This window comes from Berghia stephanieae, chromosome 4 (genome assembly GCF_034508935.2).
Source record: "Berghia stephanieae isolate SIO BIC M18660-M18661 chromosome 4, UCSD_Bste_1.3, whole genome shotgun sequence".
Taxonomy (NCBI): domain Eukaryota; kingdom Metazoa; phylum Mollusca; class Gastropoda; order Nudibranchia; family Aeolidiidae; genus Berghia; species Berghia stephanieae.
Window position 1 is genome coordinate 87,494,003 of NC_088363.1, and position 25,383 is coordinate 87,519,385.

General features: G+C 36.8%; 1 protein-coding gene across 1 annotated transcript in view; it reads left to right on the top strand.

Annotated features, from left to right (window-relative positions):
• Positions 1 to 25,383, top strand: part of LOC144971881 (uncharacterized) — a 44,910-nt gene that overhangs the window by 14,001 nt on the left and 5,526 nt on the right. The window contains exons 2-3 of the mRNA XM_078912956.1: positions 8,609 to 11,298; positions 18,811 to 18,920. Coding sequence (XP_078769082.1) covers positions 8,609 to 11,298; positions 18,811 to 18,920 — 2,800 coding nt within the window. The remainder of the gene's footprint in view (positions 1 to 8,608; positions 11,299 to 18,810; positions 18,921 to 25,383) is intronic.

Genomic DNA, 25,383 nt, shown 5'->3' on the forward strand with positions numbered 1-25,383 from the left:
ATGATGATCACGATGACGATGATGATGATGATGATGACGATTATGATGATGATAGTGATGATGATGATGATGATGATGATGATGGAAAAGTGATAACTTCGCTTTGTAATAATTACATGCATCATATTATTTTGTTAATTATATTGGAAACATTTGACAAATTAAATACAGAAAATAATATATTATCATCAAGTTTTTTACCATGACAACTATGATTATATTCTCCAATGCTCTGCTTACAACTAGTACTAGTAACCCTATAATAGTTGACCCGTATGCCAAGTGCTCGAAGGAAATTGAGTAGGGATGGTGAACACAAAATAAATAATGAATTCGTCCAGACCAGTGATCCAGGAAATGAACACTTACTTCTTGCCCTACATTATTCATGTCATCAGCGGGGTCGCCAGATTCACTTTGCAAAAAAAAAAAAAAAAAAAAATGCCAAACCAGCCACTGAAAAATGTCAAAATATCTGACTCGATGTGTAATTATTTGCAGGTCTGATAACCCAAATTGTTTATGGTCTCATTGTTGTAATGGAAATACTCTTAACTCACTCAATCCTAGAGATTTTCCCTACTTTTCAAAATCGGAAACAAAATGTATTTAAAATGAGCATGTAGATAGATAGTTTTATTCATTAACATTTAAAAACTAAAACATTAGCTTTGATACTACGCCTATAATTTGTCTCAGAAAAATATAGTAAATAGGCATGGGGTAAAAGTAACCCGGGTAAACTACGGATATAGTCGGTGTTAGGGTAAAGTGAGTTAAACTGACGTAATGCATCGTCCATTACAATGAGAATTGCGATAATTGCGTTCGGTTATCAGACCTGCGTATATGTAAGCATTGGTCTGAATCGAGGTGCTCACATTTGCATGTTTGATGCCCGTAGGCAATTGATGGCTAGATTTAACATTGTTGGAATGGACAATCATTTTTTGTGTGTGTTTGTATGAGAGTAGGTACATAATATTTCCATTACAACAACGAGGCCATAATAATTTGGCTTATCAGACTTTCAAAAATGTGCACGTCGGGTCGGAATCAATGCCAAACGTTTCCGTGCATCACTATCGTCTGTTAAAATTTACATAAAATTGGATATAAAGTTTACTTTTCTTATCCAACTGGTGTGAGTTAGTTTCTTGTCAAAATATTTCACTTCGTCTGGTCAGTTTCAGAGTAAAAATGTGTATATTTTGCCAAATGAATTTTAATTTTGCATCCAAACAGTGTAAATTAAGTTATTTTTATTTTTAAAATTGAGCAAAAAAATCGCCAAAATACCAAACCCATTTTTTCCATGTCAAGCAGCATATAATATTATATTATTATTCATGTCATCAGTGATGTGTATCTGTGCTCCTGGGTTCGCATCAGTCTAGTTATAACATTACAAGTGAATCATTTTTTTTATTTATTTATTTTTTTTTTTGGGGGGGGGGGGGGGGGGGGCGTTGTTTTAATTTTTGTTTTGTTTTGTTTTTGCGTTTTGTTTGAGATTTGGTTCAGACGAAAGACGGTTATCTTCTTAGATTACGTACAGGTATAATAGCTTTTCCGGTTTTGAGAAGACAAAGAAGATTATTCGTGTCTTTTTCAAATTTATTTCATGTGAAAGGCTTTTATTTCTATTAAGTGCCTTGCTGCCTGTTATCTATTGTTTCGTTTGTCTTTCTTTTGCCGGTGTTTATTTCTCCCCTCTCCCCCACCCCCTCCCCTCTCTCTCTCTCTCTCTCTCTCTCTCTCTCTCTCTCTCTCTCTCTATATATATATATATATATTATATATATATATATATATATATATATATAGGTTAGATTTTCTTGATGATGATGATGATGATGATGATGATGATGATGATGATGATGATGATGATGATGATGGTCGTGGTGGTGGTGGTTTTGGTGGTGGTGGTGCTGCTGTTGCTGCTGCAGGTGGTGGTGGGGGTGGTGGTGATGGTAGTGGTAATGACGATATAACGAACTCCCGTTTTTTCACTTCAAATAGATTTCAATTTTATCAATAAGCAAAACTAATGACACTCAGCGTTTAATGAAAGTCTGGATTTTACGAAATCCGACCGTCAATCCCTGCGTTGTCTACTCTATTGGATCGTAACCATCGTTAACTTATAGCCTGACACTGACCAAAAAATGACGTCAAAATGCCAGTCTTTGGCCACAAAAGAAAACAAATCGCGAGTTGTATTAATAGTTCAACCAATGAAATAACTTGTTTCAATGAGCACTACTAACTGCAACTCACTAGGCGGTGCAAAGTCCAAATAATGACGTCAAAATGCCAGTCTTTTTGGGTTACAGTGTCAGGCTATAACATAACGATGGCTACGATTGGATCCACTCATATGGAACGATGGGTCATTAGGATTGTATTGTAAATAGACCACTAGTCTATCGCTAAATACTTTCCGCCAGGCCTTATGTAAGATCCAGCAACCCAATCACTAATGGCTGAATAGGGAAGTATGTGTAAAAACAAACATTGCGACTTAGATAGTGCTCGACAAATAAAACTTTAATAGGGGGTGTGGAGCTCGATCTTGTTTTAAACCTGACGTCATGTTATCGTACATGTTCACAAAGACAGCATTCCATCATAATTTAATGAAAACGGATAAGCCTGCAGTGTAAACTGGTACGTAAATAATGTAGAAATTATTTAATATTCTATTCGAAAATTCTGTTTAGATTTCAAGTGTCAAGTAGAACACCTCTACAAACCAGCATACCCGTGACTGGAAAGAAAAAAAAAAGAACAAATTAAAATCTAAAAAAAGGAACAGAAATGCAAATAGGCTTCAATAGTCATTACGTCTTTTCCCAAGTAATGGCGCATAGTAGCTTAGTAACTGGTTCTAAACTATCGGAACAATGGCGGACGCCCTTAGGAAATACTTCTCTGACGAGCATAAAAGTGTATCCAGAGGAGAAAAACGTTATAAATCTGATCATGTTTTGACTTTTTAAAAAAATTCTGATCACATGACATGTGACAAAGTTCTAGCCAGCACGAAAAATAAAAAGTACCGATTTTCTTTGTTTAGAACCAGGCTGCTCGTTGCTGGGCGAACGTGACATCAGACTATTGAATTCTATTTCGACGAGAATGTTGTTTCGCATTATTCGCGGTGGGAAAAAAAAACATATACCAGTGCGTCATGACAATAAACGAGGTGTTAACAACCCAATGATGACATCTACCTTTCAATGCGTCTTATGACAACTCCTGTCATTAAAATTTAAAATATCTCCAATTCAATTGTCATACATCGTTGTGGGTTGTCTTTTTTTTTTTTTTAAAGCCCTTTCCCAACGACACCATTAGATCCCCTCGCCATTTTCCTTTCAATGCGTATTATGACGACTCCTGTCATTAAAATGTCTCCAATTCAATTGTCATACATCGTTGTGGGTTGTCTTTTTTTTTAAAGCCCTTTCCCAACAACACCATTAGATCCCCTCGCCATCTTCCTTTCAATGCGTATTAGGACGACTCCTGTCATTAAAATGTCTCCAATTCAATTGTCATACATCGTTGTGGGTTGTCTTTTTTTTTTTTAAAGCCCTTTCCCAACGACACCATTAGATCCCCTCGCCATCTTCCTTTCAATGCGTATTAGGACGACTCCTGTCATTAAAATGTCTCCAATTCAATTGTCATACATCGTTATGGGTTGTCTTTTTTTTTTTTAAAGCCCTTTCCCAACGACACCATTAGATCCCCTCGCCATTTTCCTTTCAATGCGTATTAGGACGACTCCTGTCATTAAAATGTCTCCAATTCAATTGTCATACATCGTTGTGGGTTGTCTTTTTTTTTAAAGCCCTTTCCCAACGACACCATTAGATCCCCTCGCCATCTTCCTTTCAATGCGTATTAGGACGACTCCTGTCATTAAAATGTCTCCAATTCAATTGTCATACATCGTTGTGGGTTGTCTTTTTTTTTAAAGCCCTTTCCCAACGACACCATTAGATCCCCTCGCCATCTTCCTTTCAATGCGTATTAGGACGACTCCTGTCATTAAAATGTCTCCAATTCAATTGTCATACAACGTTGTGGGTTGTCTTTTTTTTTTTAAAAGCCCTTTCCCAACGACACCATTAGATCCCCTCGCCATTTTCCTTTCAATGCGTATTAGGACGACTCCTGTCATTAAAATGTCTCCAATTCAATTGTCATACATCGTTGTGGGTTGTCTTTTTTTTTAAAGCCCTTTCCCAACGACACCATTAGATCCCCTCGCCATCTTCCTTTCAATGCGTATTAGGACGACTCCTGTCATTAAAATGTCTCCAATTCAATTGTCATACAACGTTGTGGGTTGTCTTTTTTTTTTTAAAAGCCCTTTCCCAACGACACCATTAGATCCCCTCGCCATTTTCCTTTCAATGCGTATTATGACGACTCCTGTCATTAAAATGTCTCCAATTCTATTGTCATACAACGTTGTAGTTGTAGGTTGTCTTTTTTTTTTAAAGCCCTTTCGAAACGACACCATTAGATCCCATCGCTTAAGTATTCCATGAAGGAATATGGATAATCCATCAAACACGATGTCTGATGTCAACATCAATCACCCATTGTCCAAATTGTGAGCAAATTGTGGGTTAAGAATCTTTCACAAGGAAAAAAAACGAAAGTGTCTGAAGCGGGGCTTCATAAACATGCATGGCAAAAAAACAATAATAACGACATGAGTGACGTCAACTTCGTTCAATCTATAGATAGTACGAAGATAACGTCACTCATATCTTTGTTATTGTTTTTTGCCATCCATGTTTGTGAGTAATTCTCACTAAACTATATTAATCAGACTATAAACGTTTAAGGTTACACATAGTTTTATGTGTTGGTCCGTTATACTTCCGGATGGCAATGTTGTGAGCTTCTAAGCCAAGCGCATACTATCTATAGTCTGATTAATACAATTTTGTGAGAGCTACTCATAAAAATGGCTGGCTAAAAAAAATGATATAGAGCTGAGTGACGTCAATTTCGTTCTGTCCATATATTTTAGAAATTCATCCCTCCATTTTGGAGGCTAGAATCTCTTTACGTGTGCTTTTTGTTTCCTTCCATAAACAAATTCATGCTGTTTCAAATCTTTTGAACATTATTTTATAACCTCAAATAAAATTTTATTTCTATATTCATTAATGGTTAAATTATCATTTTTAACATTCGGAAACGAGGCCAAAACGATGAGACCAGAAATGCAAATATTTGGAGGGTAAATAAGGAGGAAATGAGATTAGGGTTAACCGATGACCACCCATTTTCTGGAAAAACACGTATTTAAAAATTTGGCCAGAAAACTCGTCCTTCAAATATCGAATGACTTAAATGACTCTCATCTTGGGAAAAAAAACTCTCAAACCTGGGACCTCACGAGGTCCCAGGTTTGAGAGTTTTTCCGTAGCCATCGTTATGTTATAGCCTGATACTGAAATCCAAAAGGACTGGCAGTTTGACGTCATTATTTGGGTTTTGCACCGCCTAGTGAGTTATCGTTAGTAGACCTCATGGAAACAGGTCATTTCATTGGTTGAATTATTGAATACAACTCACGATTTGTTTTCTTTTGTGGCAAAAGACTGGCATTTTGATGTCATTTTTTGATCAGTGTCAGGCTATAACTTTACGAAGGCCACGGTTTTTCCCAAGATTTAAGTCATTCAACATAATTTGAAGGACGAGTTTTCTGGCCAAATTTTTAAATACGTGTTTTTCCAGACTAAAGTTAACTGGTTAAAACACCAACTGCTTGGGACAATCCATTGTGATATGGGTCTCGATACGGATGGCTGCTTGTTACAAAGGCATGCGGACATTATGGGGTGAAGCGATGGGCTGGTATTTAATCATAATATTGGACACTGTCTTTGTCGGTCCCCTCAGGCCAGTCAATTAGAAATTACAAGTACGTACTTTGGTATGATGGAGGATCGTAATCGTATGGATGTCATTTACCCTCATTGGCAAAAAATGATGACAAGACATTATATTTATATTTCTAAAAAAAAATAATTAAAAATTGAGCTTTTATATTGTGCAATCTCCACTATACGTGCTCAAATCGCTTTACAAAGGGTCCAACAGCAATAGTTAACATGTAGGACGAGACATGACCCCTTTTAGGCGATATTACAATTTTTGTTTTCGGACAGATACAAAGCTGTTAAGGGCCAGGTAGTCATTTTACACCTGAGTACTGTGAGAGAATGTGAGTAAAGAGCCTTCTCCAAGGACTCAACTATGCGCCGAGCGAGGCCCGAACCCAGGACCTTCCGATCCGACAGCGAGTGTCATACCACTAGACCACATAGCCGCACAGCATATTTCATAATATGCTCATATTTCATATCTAAGACTGCTTGCACACTGACTTGTCACTTTCGTGTAAATTAATCAGACGGTTTATGAGATGATGACGAAAAAAATTAGCGCGCACTTGAGTTTTGAAGCAAACTAGACTATCTATAGACTCACTGAGAAATGATATTATGTCATTTTTTATACTCATTTGGCTTAACAGAATGGTAACGATTATTCTTTTGAAGAAAATGTGTCTCGGATTTTAATATCTAATTGTTCTCTAGGCTATATTGATACATTTGTTTGTCCCCCCCCCCCTCTCTCTCTCTCTCTCTCTCTCTCTCTCTCTCTCTCTCTCTTTCTCTCTCTCTCTCTCTTTCTTTCTCCTCTCTCTCTCTCTCTCTCTCTCTCTCTCTCTCTCTCTCTCTCTCTCTCTCCTCTCCCTCTCTCTGTCTCTCTCCATTTTTACAACTTACTTTATGTCATTTGACGAAGCGATAGAGATGAGGTTGTATCTTAACATCAAAATGTCCATCTTGTGTGATAATCACTCGCTTATTGCGGCTATGTGGTCTTGTGGTATGACACTCGTTTTCGGATAGGAAGGTCCTGGGTTCGAGCCTCGCGCTCGGCGCATAGTTGAGTCCTTGGAAAAAGGCTCTTTACTTACATTCTCTAACCGTACTCAGGTGTAAAATGAGTACCTGGCCGGTAACAGTGTTGTCTTTGTCCGAAAAAGTGTAATATCGCCTAACAGGCGTCATGTCCCGTCCTACAATGTTAAACGTTGCTGTTGACTAGGGTAAAGCGCTTTGAGCACATTTAGTGGATATTGCGCAATATAAAGCTCATTTTTTTTTAACTTTAAATTGACGATATTTGAACAAATCCCTCATGGCCCTATACTTTTCATTTCTTATCTTTGATCCGATGAGCCAATTCCAATGAATAAAATAATTTCCAACCATACACCATTGTTTCTAAATAGATGTGTACTTATTGCTTGGAGGTCAAAAATAACACACACACACACACACACACACACACACACACACACACACACAAATGAGCTGTTATATTGAGCAATATCCACTAAACTTGGTCATAACGCTTTACAAGGGGTCCCAAGCCAACAGCAACTCTTTACATGTATGATGAGACATGACATGACGCCTTTTAGGGGATATTAATTTTTTTTAAAAGAAAGATACAACGCTGTTAACGGTAAGGTACTCATTTTACACCCGAGTATGGTAAGAGAATGTGAGTAAAGAGCATTTTCCAAGGAATCAACAATGCGCCGCTCAGAGTGTGACCCGAATCCAGGACCTTCCGATCCAAAGGCGAGTGTCATACCACAAGACAGCATAGCCACATAAAGACAACCAGTGACCTCCAACCGAAATGCTTAATGCTTACCACAAAACCCATAAGACGACCTCAATATCCTGCTCACTTCCCCGTAAATTCATGTTATAAATAACCGTTGACCTGAAACGGAAGATCGCGGAGTATTGTGTTAAAATACCGGCTTATATTATAAGTTATTAAAAATAAAAGGAAGAAAGAGAAAATTAATGAGCAATCGAACATTGACAACTCATTTGCGTGTGTGTGTGTGTGTGTGTGTGTGTGTGTGTATATGTGTGTGTGTGTGGGGGGGGGTGTTAAAAATAACCGCACAGCTGGATCATTAAGCGCCTCTTCCCCGCCCCCTCCATTTACTTCCATTTGTTTTAATGGAAGAATCAGCTGTATGCTCCATTGAAGATGGCCACACAATATATTCTTTAGCAAATGAAACATCATGAATCGCATTGGGCATGGATGGTACGCACGCTACATAAATGTCATATTTAAGACTGGGTTTCTAATCTGTTTGAATATGTTTTGCTTGTTTTATCCCCGTTTATTTTTGTTGGTTATTTGAATGTTTCCTTTGTCATTTATTATGTTATTTTAGTATAGGCAATTATTGTTGTGTTGTTTTTTTTTTAATATTTTGCTAATGTTTCTCCCTCACCCCCCCCCCCCTCTTTTCCCCGTCCCTCAGAGTCACCTGCCCCCACCCACCACCTCAACCTTCTCTCTCCGAGATTTTCTTTGATTTAATTAACATCGGAGTGTTATACGTCAAAATAATCAGATAACAAAAACAAAAGCCTCCCATTAACCCACACATCATATCAGTTAGATCTCCCACCTTTCTGTGTCATTGTCATAATTTCATATAGGTATCGTTTTATCTCAACAGGCCACAGAGTACAGCCAGTGCAAGCGATACAACTACCTACCCATCGCCTATTGTTTTACTAAATCCGATTCGCCTAAAAGATAACGCCAACAATATTAACGATGTACGACACTTTTTCCCATCATCAACTCAAAACGTCGAATCAAATAAAGCTTCGTTGTTCGGTGGCCATGGTGATAATCATAATATAAATTTTAACCAGCCACTCTTATTACCAAATCTAAACACAACAGTGACGTCACCGTTGAGATCACCCTCAGGCCTCGTTGACCATTCGTCATCGCTACATCCTCGTCCTAGTTCTACTTCACCGGAGAAGAACGTACCACTTTTGTCGTCGCCTAACCTTCAACCATCTTTTAATTCAAGGTTGGATTATTCTACTTCAAGTGAAAGCCGTGTTAGTTCATTGGACTTATCATCAATAATATCACCAGGAGTAATCGATTCCTTTATAGATCAGGACAATATAAGTGACTTGTATACGAGTGAGAAGCGATCTGATATTCTTTCAAACCGCGTTCCATCTGTGACGTCATGGACTTATTTAAATGTGTTCAATGATTCATCGGTAGTTAAAACTTCAGACAAAAAGGAAAATTCTGCGGTTATTGAAAGCATAGGGCGGAGTCTCAGTTTACATATAAATCCATCTTCATTATCTGATGACAGAACAAGTTTCCTTTCAGCTACTCTGACTTTGCCGGAAATCAATACAGTTGAAATACCAGGCACAAAGGCATCGTACAAATCTGAGCAACAATCTCATTCGAGTCAAGACAATGCGTTAGTAGAATCATCATCAACTTCAGCATCGAATTACGTCAGTGAAACACACCCAGCATTAAGGAGTCCTAACTTGCCGAGTTCCATAGTTCATTCTAATGATGGATTTAACTCAAGTGTTGGTCAAAGTATCAGACCAAGCTCACTATCATCAAATCTCCTGATTCCATTGACATCAACAGCAGAAAGTTCTGAGGCCGTTCTTTCAGATCCATCAGCCACCACCGACGTCCATTTTCCCTCATTCGATAACAGTGAGTCCTCTTTTCTGGAATCAAATACTTTTGTCAGAGAAAGTGACAGCAATTATTTCAACACTGAAAGTTTTACAGATTCAAACCTCACCACATCTGTCTCAGTGGGTTATTACTCGACACCAACAAAGACATATACTATACAAAGTTTAATCGTAAACGATGTCGAAAGCTCTGTGATAAATGCAAGTTCAACCTTTTCTGGTTGGATATCGACAAACTTCACTTCTGATATTATATCAGAGCATGGAACCTTAACCACTCATTTGGATTTAAAGAGTTCTCAGAATGTACCTTACTATGATAGTCTAGAACCAACATTTATATCAAATAATATATCGCCTACACCTGAAATCGAATCTAACGTTTATCACTTGCATTCTTCTCATCCAGTAACGTTTAGTCCTACTGTAAAGCCTGAAATTTATACCATCAATAAATTGAGATCAAAATCGGACGTCTCAACTACGATTGCAATTTCCCAAACTGAGACCATCTCTGTACAATCTTCAGAAAATGATGACGTAACATATACTATCAATCCTCATAGAATTTCCGAAGTATCCACGTCCCTATCTACATTTAATTTCTGGAGCTCCTATCTCAATGCTAGCCAAAGTAAAAAAATGGCCTCCGATTCGAGTAAGTTGCCTTCAGACTGGAATTTAGCTATCTCTACATCAACATTAAATGACGTAACTAGCACTGATAATACTTTGTCGACGAAGACGTCTAGACTGATTCCAACATTCACACCTTCTACAGTGCACTCTTTGCCACAAAAAGAGTTCCACTCATCGGCAACGATAGAAACTGGGGATAATTCTATCCAAAATGGAAATGCCAATGAAAACTCAAAGAGTACGAGCAGTCCTCAAAATACAGTGTTGATAACACCTGAAATGCCGTCGTCGTCATCATCATCATCATCATCATCATCGTCGTCATCGTTATCATCATCATCACTACCGTTATCAAAACAGTCAATGTCTTTCTCGTCGTCATTTCCAATATCTCCATCGTCAATTTCAACACAGACATCATCAGAAGGAATGCAAATACATTCGTCTACTTCAGAAACAGCTATAGATGACACAATGACAATGCTCTCCACACACTCAATGCTTCCCATACAACCCACCAAGACGGTTATTCTGGAAAGCAGCAACATCGCACAGTTTGATCCTGATCTGCCCATAGTGATTGGATCATCTTTATCATCGTCATCATCATTATTATCATCATCACTATTACCACCGCCACCACCACCACCATTGTCACAAATATCCACACCAATAATTATTACTACCACATCTGAAATACCAGCCCTTTACCCCAACCCTCATACCGATTATTCCGACCCATTTCCCACGATACCACCACCACCACCACCATCATCATCATCATCATCATCATCATCATCATCATCATCATCATCATCAATACCGCTATCCTCTTCGTCATCATCATACCAAAACGATGACACATCAACCATCATCCGCATTGTCCCATCCGCCACGACTACGACAACAACAACTATGTCATCCACACCGACTATTTCAATCGGATTAAACAGTGGGAGTAACAGTAACAATAACATCACATCAACAGTCCCAGTAAACCAAGACTCCACTGGAGGATTCATGTCGGGTAAATAAATAAGTTATTCCTATTTTTTTATATTATCGTCATCATCATCAACAACAACATCATTATCAACTTTATCATCATCATCATCATCATCATTATCATCATCATCATCATCATCATACCGTCATTATCGTTACCTCTTTCATTGTCACCACAATCATCGTGATCATTGCTGCCAACAATAATAATATAATCGTATTACGACACCACTCTGTCTACTAACGATTGTGAGCCCTGAACGATACCAATAGCACGACACTGATAGAAAGTATAAGTAATTTTAACTACACTTTAAGGCCAGAAAAACAAGAAGAATTATGGTAATATATACTTGAACGTCTTTCAATAATCTAAGCCCGTTACAATGCACCTGGATAATATAAAAAGGAGAGTCATAAAAATGTGTAGTTTTTGTGTCAAAGAAGAAGGACATTTCTACCTTTTGACAAAAAAGGTTTTACTGATTAATACTTGAATTATTTTATGTACATTAATATATATGTCTATAAAAGATTTCAAGTATGATTATGGTCAACATCCGCAATATTGTCTCGAGCATTCGCTCTCATTATCACACCATCATCATATATATTATAATATATATATATATATATATATATATATATATATATATATATATATATATATATATATATATATATATATAATTTATTTTATTTTTATTATAATAATAAATAATAAAAAAAAAAAATATATATATATATATATATGCGTGTGTGTTTGTGTGTGTGTGTGTGTTTGTGTGTGTGTGTGTGTGATGTAAAACCAAGTATAGGAGGATTTTCAAAATTCTCCTTAATTTTCTGATACATGTCTGATGTGAAACCAATTATGGGAGGATTTGCAAAACTCTTTTAATTCTCTGATAAGTGCTGATGTCATACCAAGTCAAGGAGGATTTTTCAAAATTCTCTTTAATTATCTGATACTATCTGATGGAAAACCAAGTATAGGAGGATTTTTCAAAATTCTCTTTACTTAAAGTAACTCACAACTTATGCAGTTTCCCCTATATTTAAAGATCACAATGAGAACTGATGGTCTAAAGATAAGTTACTGAAAAGGGTACTGAAAAGGTGTTGGAGGGTCATTAGAGCATAGGGACCTAGCACAAGGTACTAAATTCACAATACGAACTGGTTTAACTCACTCAACCCTAACACCGACTATATCCGTTGTTTACCAGGGTTACTTTTACCACATGCCTATTAATTTATTACATTTTTCTGAGACAAATGGTATGCATAGTATCAAAGCTAATGTTTTTAGTTTTTAGATGTTAATGGTAGCTGAATAAAAATATCTATGTACATGCTCATTTTTAATACATTTCTTCCAATTTTGAAAAGTAGCAAAAATCTCTAGGATTGAGTGAGTTAATAACGTAATGTTTGAATTTCCCTGATCATTATCCAGCAGTGATCGAATTGCTGGACTGATGTTAGTTCAGTAGTTAGTCCATTCAAAAAAAAATAACAAGCAATTGGATTCAATGGTTTGGTGTCACGTCGCCCAGCAACGGCGGTCATCGTGGTTCTAAACAAAGAAAATCTGTACTTTTTATTTTTCATGCTGGCTAGAAATTTTCATATGTCCTATGATCAGATTGTGTAAAAGCCAAAACAGGATTACATGATCATATTTATAATGGGGTTTTTTTCTCCTCTGGATACGCTTTTATGCTCGTCGGAGAAATATTTCATAATGACATCCGCCATTGTTCCGATAGTTTAGAGCCAGTTACTAAGTTACCATGCGTCATTACGAGGGAAATGACGTTACGACTGTTGACGCGTGTTGGCAATGTCCGTTTCACGCTACAGAATTCGGAATAGGGATAAACTCCTACGGTTATGCTTAGTCGTTCTACAGAAGTATTTATTTCCCAATGTCTCACGTAGGACTAATGTTTGTGAGGAGTGCTACGTTTAGTTCGTGGCACCACTGAAGATTCGATTAATTAGGTGAATGGATGTGCAGTTTATAAATAGAAGCCTTCATTTATTATTGAACACGCGTAAGGCTGACCCCGAACCTTGTGGATGAAGTGAATAAGTTAGATTTGGAATTATGATTCAGAAAAGTGAGTGGAGCAGGCACTTATTTTGATAACAACAAGAGATAAAGTGAGTAGGAAAGTGCCAGAAGACAAAAGAGAATTTTTAAAATTTCGCGGCGGCGATGGGGGTTTGAACCCGCGATCTTACTGATACGACAACTCCGCCTGGCCGGGGAGAGCGTGACTCTACCGTATGAGCTATCCACGATAGAGAATTAACAAAGTTCGCTAAACTTTAAAATAGCTGAAATTCTCATTTGTACACTCAACGAGAGTGACTCCTGATTTTTGTTAAACCACCTTGTTTGTCTTGCTCTAATTGACACTGTCGTAATGTCGCCTATCTTGTTTATTTACATTCAGCTTGTCAGGTGACCTTAATGTTAGAGAATCAACAGACTCGTCTCTTTACAACTCCCAAATATATATACATCTCACATGTAATAAATGAAACATAATGTGTAATAATATGTAGAGAAAAAAAACACTCATAGTTTACATTTCGTAATTTGTCAAAACGTGTCACTTTCATCAGCAATGATTGAAAAAGTATGATAAGTAAACTGAAGCGATCCTATGACTAGATAAAAAAAATCGAGAAGAAAATTACCGGCAGTTTATTGCTAATGTCCGAATACACCTTCATCTGTCTCACTCTCCTCCCCCTCCTCCTCCTCCTCCTCATCATCATCATCATCATCATCATTATCATTATCATCATCACCATCACCATCATCATCATCATCATCATCATCATCATCATCATCATCATCATCATTATCACCATTATCATCACCATCATCATTATCACCATCATCATAACCATAGTCATCATCATCATCATCATCATCATCATCATCGCATCATCATCATAACCATAGTCATCATCACTATGAATATCATCACCACCACCGCACAATCGATATCATTATCAATACCAATAAGAAAAAATGAAAAGTGTGAAAACAATAACACCATTAGACGTCTATAATTGCCAAATTCAGACTTGCATCATTATGACGATGAATCATCTCTCCCAATACTTACTTAGTTATGGTTATATTTCACTAACAGATCACAATATGACTCAAGCACCCTTTAGTGCCTAGATCATATAAAAAATGTATCCGGCAAGATAAAAATACCAAATACTGCCACACTAGTTGACTAAGTTTTCAAATATTATAGAGATAGTATGCGGTTGACTAAGAAGCTCGTAACATTGCCATCCGGAAGTATAACGGACTAACACACAAAACTGTGTGTATCCAAGAACGTTTATAGTCAGGTTATTACAGTTCAGTGAGCATTACTCATAAACGCGGATGGCAAAAAACAATAACAAAGACCTGACTGACGTCATCTTCGAACTATCTATAGATAGTTCGAAGAATAGATAGTTCGAAGATGACGTCACTCAGGTCTTTGTTATTGTTTTTTGCCATCCGCGTTTATGAGTAATGCTCACTGAACTGTATTAACCTGACTATAAACGTTCATGGATACACATAGTTTTGTGTGTTGGTCCGTAATACTTCCGGATGGCAATGTTATGAGCTTCTGAGCCAAGCGCATACTATCTATAGCATGTTCAACACATGTGAATATAAACGTTTCAAAACACAAAACAAAACAAAACAAAAAAAAAAAACAAAAAAAAAGAAAGAAAACAAAAAGAACGAAATAGGCAACCAAGGAATGTTACATGCTGAAATCCTTCTAAAGGCAACATAAACGGTAACTAGCACAATAAATAAAGTCCCGAATGACGAGAACAGAAATATGAAGAGCGACGTTTAAAACATTAATGGCGAAAATAGTTGTCTAAATACGGTTTTAACCCTGAATAGGAATGCTCCTTGTTCAGTATTTTTCCTTTATAAAAACTGTAATATATAATTTTGTTAACTTTTTCACGATTGTCAGTTTAAGGCTACTGAGAATTATTTGTTCAGAACCAATAATAATTTCAGGTTATCTTCATAACATGGGGGTCACGATAGCTCATTTGGTAGAGCACTCGCTTTACCAAGGGACCAAGACCGATCCCAGGTGCAGTCGAGATTTTTTTCTGACCCTTCCTGTCCGCACAGCAGTAAATGGGTAGCTGATTTTGGCGGAAAGTACTTTGCGATAGACTAGAGTCCTATCCAAAGGATAACAAGCAATTGCTATTGTCCGTTTCACACTACAGAAACTGGTATAAACTCCGACTTCGTGGGACAATAGCTCTGAAGGACTTTTTAAAAAAAAAGATTCTGAAAATGGGGTGGGCAGGTTCTTATATCAGTGATGTCGAGGAATGGAGGGAAACGATGTAGATCGAACCTGAGACTCACTGGAACGGTACTATGGGATTACTCTGTTCTTATTGCGTTCACTGCCAACTTCTCAATCAGTGTGCTAATAAGGATTAAATCATAATTGGAGTGGGAAAATGACACTTGGGAAATTCTATGCTCTGTAATAAACTGGCAACTAAATCTAATTTTACTTTACATATCTTTGTTAAACACAAGGTCTTCAAAGTAACTTTAAACTGGGTCCTCGATATTGAGTGACAATTTATAAGTTCAATAAAACTTCCTTTTGGCATGTTTAACAATATATTTCATAATGTGAATTAAGTTAACAGTTTACATATTGAAATTAGATCGGAAAAGGTTTTAAACCAAGTATGTTTTGAAGTCTTGATTACGTATTATGGTTCTTAGTTATGGCTTAGATAGGCCTATTATCAGGAACCTTCAAATTAAAAAGGGGAAGCAGGTTGATTTATTTGGTCTTAAACACGATGTCTGGATTATCAAATCTGTCGCTTTACACAACATCATATTCTTAATTAGAAATAAATAAAAGAATAAATAATGAATGATAATACATTATATGTGTACAGTGTAATAATTAACTTTAAAAAATTACCGTGCACTAAGCGCTTAAATAACAATATTTTTTTTCTCGTTGTTAAAATGCATTCAGATAATAATAATAATAGTAAATGGCATTTATATAGCGCTTTACCCCGTTGTCACATGCTATAAGCGTTTTACAGTGATATAAAACAAAACATATTACAGTAAGACAAATTTGATGGAAAAGTGATACGAATTCCATTTAACGACAACAAAATATGATAATAATATTGCAGCATTATGACGTAAAAAGATAAAACTTTAAGCGAGATTTGAACGTTGTCAACGAACCCGAGCATCTCACTTGTGATGGAAGAGAGTTCCAAAAATGGGGGGCCGAAAATTGAAAAGATTGTTCACTTATTTTACGTAATGGCTTAGGTTTGACAAGGATTGATTGGTCATTGCTTGACCTCAAGTTTATATTGGGATTATTAATATGTTTAGAAGGTCTTTAATATAGGAGGGACTGTTAGTGCTCAAGGATTTGTGGACAACAGTACAAATCTTATAGGCAAGATAAAACTACTTAGGAGCCCTTGTACAAAATTAACTGCCTTAGGAGGACCTCCGAACCTTACGACAGTCTCCGATAGAATATTACAGTTTGTTACTATTTTTATATTTTGTGTGCTCTGCTGGGTTGTTTAAGTTTATTTATTATCTATTTTTGTTTCTGATCCTGTTGTTGTTCTTCCTCTTGTGAAAGAGGTCACAAAAACAAACAGAGCTTATTATTTCTAGCATGTGCGGCTATGTGGTCTAGTGGTATGATACTCGCTTTCGGATCGGAAGGTCCTGGGTTCGAGCCTCGCTCGGCGCATGGTTGAGTCCTTGGCAAAGACTCTTTACTCACATTCTCTCACCGTACTCAGGCGTAAAATGAGTACCTGACCATTAACATCGTTGTCTCTGTCCGAAAAATTGTAATATCGCCTAACAGGCGTCATGTCTCGTCCTACGTTTTAAGTGTTGCTGTTGGCCTGGGACCCCTTGTAAAGCGCTTTGAGCACGTTTAGTGGATATTGCGCTATATAAAAGCTCTTTTTAAAAAAAAAAGAATTTCTAGTTTGAAGCAGCATGTATACCTAGTGACGCTTTGAATCATCCGCTGTCAATTAAAACATTTGATTCGAAACCTGATTTTACCTGACTTCAGCTCGTAATAGCGCCCGCACCTACACTACAAGGAAGTGTAATCCATTTTGGGCACTTCATAAATAATATATAGCGGTAACCCGTAGTGTCTTAAATCATTTACAAGAGTATAAAAATCTACTTCCTTCGTGATGTTTGGAATGAGGAAACATATCTAGTAAATCAGCCAAAGGGTGAGAAGAGTTCATCATATAGAATTTTTGCAATTTTGTGTTTTGGAATTCCATATCTACTTGTCCCTAATTGGATTCAATCGTCTGATGTCACGTCCCCCAGCAACGAGCAGCTTGGTTCTAAACAAAGAAAATCTGTACTTTTATTCTACATGCTGGCTAGAACTTTTTCACATGTCAAAGTGATCAGAATGTATAAAAGTCAAAACATTTACAACCCTAGTTGAACCGTGACACCCGATGACACCCAAGAGCACAATAGGCCTTGTCCAAGGATGCAATGCCGAATTTCATCGATCTTCATTACCAATTACAGATCAGTTTACACATGGTGATGGCGTCATATTATTCGATTCGGTCAAGGAAGTCTGAACGTATCGTAATATACTTCTGTTTATTTAGGGAATGTTTTAAAACCTCATTCTGTTGTCTTGCCTAAAGGAGGACAAATCCTTAAACAAAAGTAATATTATATTATTATTTACATACATATGATTGTTGATTACGAAAAAAAAATGGATGTCATAATATTGGTACTATTTTGTTTGAATGTGTTGATTGAATATCAAGTTTTAGTGGCATCAGCTCATAATTTTTTTTAAAACTTGAGATTTTATATACCCAATATCCACTAAACGTGCTGGAAGCACTTTACAAAAACCAACAACAACACGTAACATATATAGAACGAGACATGGCTGTTAGGCGATAGTACACTTTTTTCAGACAGAGACAACGCTGTTAAAGGCCAGATACTCATTTTAACCCCTGACTAGGGTGAAAAGAGCATTTTCCAAGGACTCAACTATGCGCCGAGCGAGGCTCAAACCCAGGACCTTCCGATCCGAAAGCGAGTGTCATACCACTAGACCGCATATTATTTATTCTTCGATCCTCTGATTGCCTATCCATTTTTAGTATTATTTTGAAAATCATGGAAGAAATATGGAGGTCTGCAATACAGTTTAATATGTCTCAACTTGACTTCATATGATATCAGCATGTACGTTCTTCAAGGGAGGGAAACGGGGGCGGGGGGTAATGTTGACTGGCAACGTCTGACGTTAAAATAATTTTTAAAATTTGACATCCTGAGTGCCTGGTTTGCATCTTATTTGACACTAGTTGATATTTATTTTCTCTCCTTCCCCCCCCCTCCCCCCCTTTGTTTTTTTTCTTTTCTCCCCAGGGAGTGGCCCAATCATTATCGGGTCAGCATGCGGAGCACTGGCCGTGGCCATCATTGTCATCATTGCAATAATCTGTGTTATGAGGAGAAAAAGGAGGAAGAAATCGACTGTGAGTAGCTTTAATATTGTAGTAGTAGTATAGACTAGGAATAGGACTGAGAAGTTTGGTATATTTCCCTAGTCCTCGTCATCGTCATAATTGTTGTTGAAACTGTTGTTGTTGTCGTTGTTGTAATTTTGTTTTTTTGTTTTTTTTTGTTTTTGTTCTGTTTTGTTTTGTTTCTATTGGGAGAGGGGTTGTTGTTGTTTATGCTGTTGTCAGTTTTTTTGATCATCAGATTATATTTTTATTTAACTGAGATCCCCTCTCCTTTTGCCTACTTCTAATTTTAAATCAACTTTTATGTTTTTAGGAGTTAGTTGATTGGTGCTTGTTGTTTAGTTTAGTTTTTGTTTTTGCATTGGGGGGGGGGGTGAGTCAGTTTTTTTATTGTATGCTTTTTTGAGGATTTATGTCGCTCATTACATTTTTGGGGTCATTTTCACTGACAGTAAAACGAAGATGATGGAATAGGTAAAAGATTTCATCAAGCCAACAAATATCTATTTTTTTTATTATTAGACAAAGGGACGAGTTTAACGCAAATCAGAAGTAGATTCAGGATCAAAATATTTTTGAAGCTGGTCTGAAACCAACCGAAAAGTCCCACAGTGGCACTGCCACAGTATCTCTGCCAAGGGAATGCACTCAAGTGATCACAAAATAAACATTAGAAAGGACAATCATGGCGAATTTTCAGACAACGCTAGTGGGGGACAACTAAAAAATCTAGAAAATTCACACCAAAATTTCGATAAGGGTATAATAGGGCAAAATCTGCCCTTTTAAAGAATAAATGTGAGTTCTGGGTCAAAAAAATCTTGAATGATTATTATTATCAGTAGTGAATAAGAGTAGCCAAGAAACAGAAAGGATGAGTAGTTAGATATTCTAAAAACTGACCTTATAGTGATGGATTCAGGATGATTTCTTTACAAGCTTGATTAATTAGTATACATCATATGTAAGATGATGATGATGATGATGAGCAATTAGATGAAATGGAAAGGAGCTGTGCAATATCAACAAAGGGAGGTAATCTGTGGAGGATGATCCCAAGAAAAATATGAATACCAAAATATCTACTGAGGGATGCACTACCTAGTAATAAAGAGACATAGTTTCTTTTAAATAATGTATAAAAGTGCACTGAACAATACTCACAATATTTATTCCAGTACACATAATCATTGCAGTTTTAGTCTCTCGAAATGTTTTCTTTTTTAACACTATATTACTATATTTCATCCCTATAAGGGAAATTTGTCTAAACATTGTTGATATATACCACCACTGGTTGGTCAGCCGTAGTGCAGCACCCCACAAGCTAGAGGCAAAGTGACTCACTCATAGCCACACAGTGCAGTGGACGGAATCGATCCCTGTACACTCAATTGCTTAGCGAAGACTGAACATCTGCGCAACACACTTCTTGAACCAAAAAACAAAATTCTTCAAAAACAATTTTAAAATAATAAATTGCTGACCTGTCAGGAACAGTGATAAATGATCTGAATGATGAAGATGAAACATGGGAGGAATAGAAGAGGAGCTGTACAATGTAGGTGGCAATCTGTGGAGGACGATCCCACAATAAAATATTAATTACTGAGTTAACACTAGAGGCCATGAGATCAGTATTAGATAATCATTTTCAATAACAAACAAATCGTTTTTTGATATGATTCTTATTTTAGAGACCAAAACTGTCATTAAAGCGATTGATAAGTTCAACATTATTCATAAAAAAGGACCTGGGAAAGGTACCTGCATTATATCAAAATGAAAGAATATCAAAAGTCTCAGCAAGAGTTATTAATCAATCATGCTCTTGCTACAAAATGACAGAATAACTAATGGCCATTCTTTCATGACATACTTAATAAATCATCTTACTTTCCTAATCTGCCAATCAGGTTTTCTTGATGGAAGTTTGGTAGAGAATGGAATTTTTGTCATGGTCTTTGTCCAACTTGTGGAGGCCATGAAGCAAAACGTTTGCCAACCGTGGCAAAAGGGATTTTGAAATGAGTTCAAAATTGTAAAAAGAATTTATGACTGACAAAACTCGTATTAACTTTTGACGACAACAAGCTCGCTCCTTATGTTTTTTCATGAAGCAAAGTCCCACTTTCACAAGTTCATATGTTGAGAGATGGGGCACTTTTAGTCCTCCTCGAGAAACTTCTTCAATAAAATCCTTAGGCTCTGTTGACAGGAGGTGTTCTTCATCATCATCAAACTGCAGCTCATCAACACATTCGCTTCCAACCATCCAGCAATGTATGCTATTGAGCTCTCTTCCTCACACGTCAAGGAGATGTCACTCATGCACTGTTCAATCCATGAAGCATCATCGTATGTCAATTCTGCATAGCAAGAGTGAGATTTCCGGGAGGTGCTTTGATCCATCTCGACAAAGTCCAAGAAAGAGGCAGCAAATTTTGTTAATCGCTTTTTGTAAGATGTAAATACGTCGCTTGCATTCATGAATGCATTTGCACCTGTGGACTGTCGATACACAGAAAATTTTCCTTCTATCCTATGAATCTCTCGGAGCAGGACACAGTCATATCCTACACCAAAAAGATACCGACAAACAGCAATCATTCCCTGGGTAGTTTGAAGAAGAGCCTTGTGTGTCTCATGAGTCAAGCATTTCTGTCGACAAGCTCCTTGTCCAGAGGTGACACTTTGGAAACGTTTAAGAAACACCTGCAGGTTTGTTGAACTTTGTTGCTGCACTTGACTACACAGATCTCTTGTCCTCAAGTCTTGTCCTTTCCTGCACACATTCATGGCTTTCCACCACTCCAATACCATTTCAAAGAAGTCAGCGGTTTCAGCAGCATCTTTCAAAAGGAGTGCAGCAACAACTTTGTCATTGAATACTTGAAGTACAAGCTTAACATTCTGTAGCTGGAGGCGGCTTGGTCGTACTGCTGAGTTGGTAAGTCGTGTCATCTTTAATATATTGGATCTCTCCGAGTCATACAAATTTTTAACATCATCAAAACATCCAACCTTCTTCCCATCAACGGACAACAGTTGCTGCTTCTCGGTGATCCAATTATTTCTTATACATTTTATAATATGAACAGTGTCGAAGAGTAAAACCCAAACTCTGTCTTCTGCCAAGGGATGTCTAGCTTGATAATCTGTAATTCTTGAAAACAATTTACAATACTGTTGGTTGATTTTATGATTATCTGTTATGGATCCAATGACAGTGCACCCGGCCCTTTCCACAGCAGCTGCAGCTGTTTTCACAACATCAAATTGGTATTTCGCAGTCAACTTATGAACAGGATTCACCGACACCATGATGCTTGGACTGCCATGAAGACATCTGAGCATTACACACAGTATTGATGTTGCTTTCTCATTTGGATTATTCAAAGCCATACCACTCAAAACGCCAGCAGAAAAAGAAAGAGATGGACAGATTTTTACTTCATCCACAAGAAAAAATGATACCTTTTGTTTGTCATCTAATTTCATACAAGTTCGTCGACGAACATGATCCACATCAGTGGCAGAAACTATTGCTTGCAGTTTTGTTTTACTTGGCAACACAAGAACTTTTCTTAATTGCTCGTAGCTGCATTTGGGAAATATTACAACAGCGAAGCGGTAATCATTTGTTAAATATTCTTTCCGTCTTAAAAGCTGGAGCTGCCTTGTAATAAAAGTAAGCTTTTTTGACTTGTTCACATCCATTGATTCAGTAGACTGTTGAAGGACCATAACTGCCTTGTCGAGCAGGCCATCTAAAGAAGGGTCATAATTGAGGGCGCATTTAATAGCGTCCATGAATTGGGTATAGGAAGAAAGGCCATTGTTAGGGTTTAATATCTTTCCAAATGAAACATTTAGAAAGAGGGGAACACATTGTGGATTTATTATGTACAATAACAGACAAATAGCTCTCACTGTAGTTCTCCGTCATAAAAACAATACATGTTTATCTTTACATTTCGATGTAAGTAATTTGTAATTGCTGGAGCCGTACTTTTTAAAAGGGTGTTTCTCTGGCTCAAAGTCTTCAAAAGAACTAATTTTGTAGATTTTGAAGAAGTACTCCAGTTGTCTTCTGCTGGAGCAGGGCGCAGAGGTGGCTTTTCTGTAGGAAGGACTGATTGAGGGACATCGAAGATGCTTGGAGGGACTTTTGGACGATCGGTTCCACCAGGGAGAATTTTCATTGGAACACCTGCAGGCCAATGTCTTTCACAAATTACAAATTCTGTCGGATGTGGTTGAAAATTATACTGCGGAGGGAGTTTGTTTAACCATATTTGCTATTCTGGTTCCTCTTTAGGCAATCTGAACACACGACATTTGTTGGCTTTATTGTAATTGCCATTGCAATTCGCAACACCACATTTTTTCCCAATCTTGAATTTGCCAGCAAATCAAGTCCATCAACATCAGATTCACGAGAGGTAAAAGTTCACGTGAGGCAAAACATGGAAAAGAAAACTATATCAGCAGGGTACTAATCCCATAGGATAGACAGCCATATCACAGCAACATCAGATCCATTTGAGTCATAACTATATATATATATATATATATATTAAGATAACAATTTCCATTCCATATGGTAACATCAGATCCACAATCATTAGGTAAAAAACAATGGTTAATGCAGTACTAGCAATTGTACACTATGAGTAGACTACAGTGCAGTAGAAGGACTAAGTCTAAGGTGTAGTTCTGTTAGTCTCTAAGTATTACGGTGAAGTTGATGTGACGAGCGAAGGGATCACCCAAGAATAACGCACTATACTACGACAATTAAGTCAATATCAGTAAATCATACAGGGAAAAAAGACAAATTATATAAAGCCACAGGCCTCCACAATAAATTTTCAAAGTTGTCAAATCATTCTGAAAATTGTTTCATTGGATTCCTTGCACAAAAACAATCAAAATTCTTATAGGTTTTATGATTGTGGCACTCATAGTTTTTGAGATATGGTCCAAATAGTGAGGGGAAACTGATACATATTACAAAGAAAAAAAATGGATCAAAAATTGTGTCCAAAACTACACCTTTTTATTTAAACAAGGGATCTGTTCAATAGAAAAGAAAATATTTTTTGAAAAGCTCATAGATAGATATGCCTAGAAAAAAAAAGATTAAAATGCTAGAACTTGTGGACTTTTCTAAATAATTACTCATAACAGCTTTTAAAAAGAACAAAATACCAAACACGAATGTTTCAGGCTCAAAACCCTTCTTCAGCCAATTGCAAATAATATTTTTTTACTCAATGTACAAAAATGGATATCCATGGCTCATTGAGTATATCCCGGCTTCCACAGCATGAATGGACAATAGCAATTGCTTGTTACCTTTTGGATACGACGTTAATCCATAGATCAGAAAAATATCTCGATTGCACCCAGGATGGATCTCAGTCCCTTTGCATGTGAAGTGAGTGCTCTACCAACTGCACTGTCAAAAAATAAAATACTTAACACAGAGTGTTTCCGGCTCAAATGCCTTCTTCAGCAAATAACAATAACAATACTTTTTTTTTTACTTCTAATGTACAAAAATGAATATAGCAACATCAAAGAAGAATAAAATACTGAATACGAAATGTTTCTGGCTCAAATCTCTTCTTCAGCCAATAACAATAATACTTATTTTGTTCGTACAAAAATGAATATAATAACTTCCAAAAATAACAAAATACCAAACACAGAAAGTTTTGGGCTCAAACCTCTTTTTTTTTAAATTGACTTTATTTTTGTTTGCTTTTTTTTTTTCTTTTTTTTTCCAAAAATTTTTAATCATGTTTTTAAAAAACTTCGATTTTAATTTTCTAATATTTGAAATCTGTATTTGTGTGCCACGTTTCTTTTTACTTTTGATTTTTTAAATTATTTAATTCATTATCATTGTAAAAACGTACATCGGTAATCACTAAGCAGCGAGCTAAACTACAATCTAAAACCATTTATACCTCATGGACGTATGCAGCAACATTTTCATTAATTTACCATCACCGCCAACGGAGGTGCATAAAAACGGTGCCTTTTTGTACAACTCCAACGGAGGTGCATAAAAACGCCACCTTAAGAAATATTATTAGATACATTATTAAATAAAACCCCAAAAAAATGTCCCTTACCTCATCAATCAATTTTCATGAGATTTTTAGAGCTGGAACAAAAAAAATCGTAAGATATCGAATTCTCCACCGATTCCCTCGATTGAAATAGCAGACGACAGAAACATTGTTTGGGCAACGGGTGACCCGGATGTTGAGGCCATAGTTCATAGTGGTTTCGTGAAAGACGAAAAATGGCGAAAAACAAGAGCTCCGCGTCTGCTTTCATTTTGATTCAACGACAGCGTCCATAACGATGGTCAGCTTCCAAATAGTTAGACCTAAGAAACAGTACAGTAATCCAAATCAGGATTCGGATGTCCGAGCCGAGTCTAATCACGGTTGGA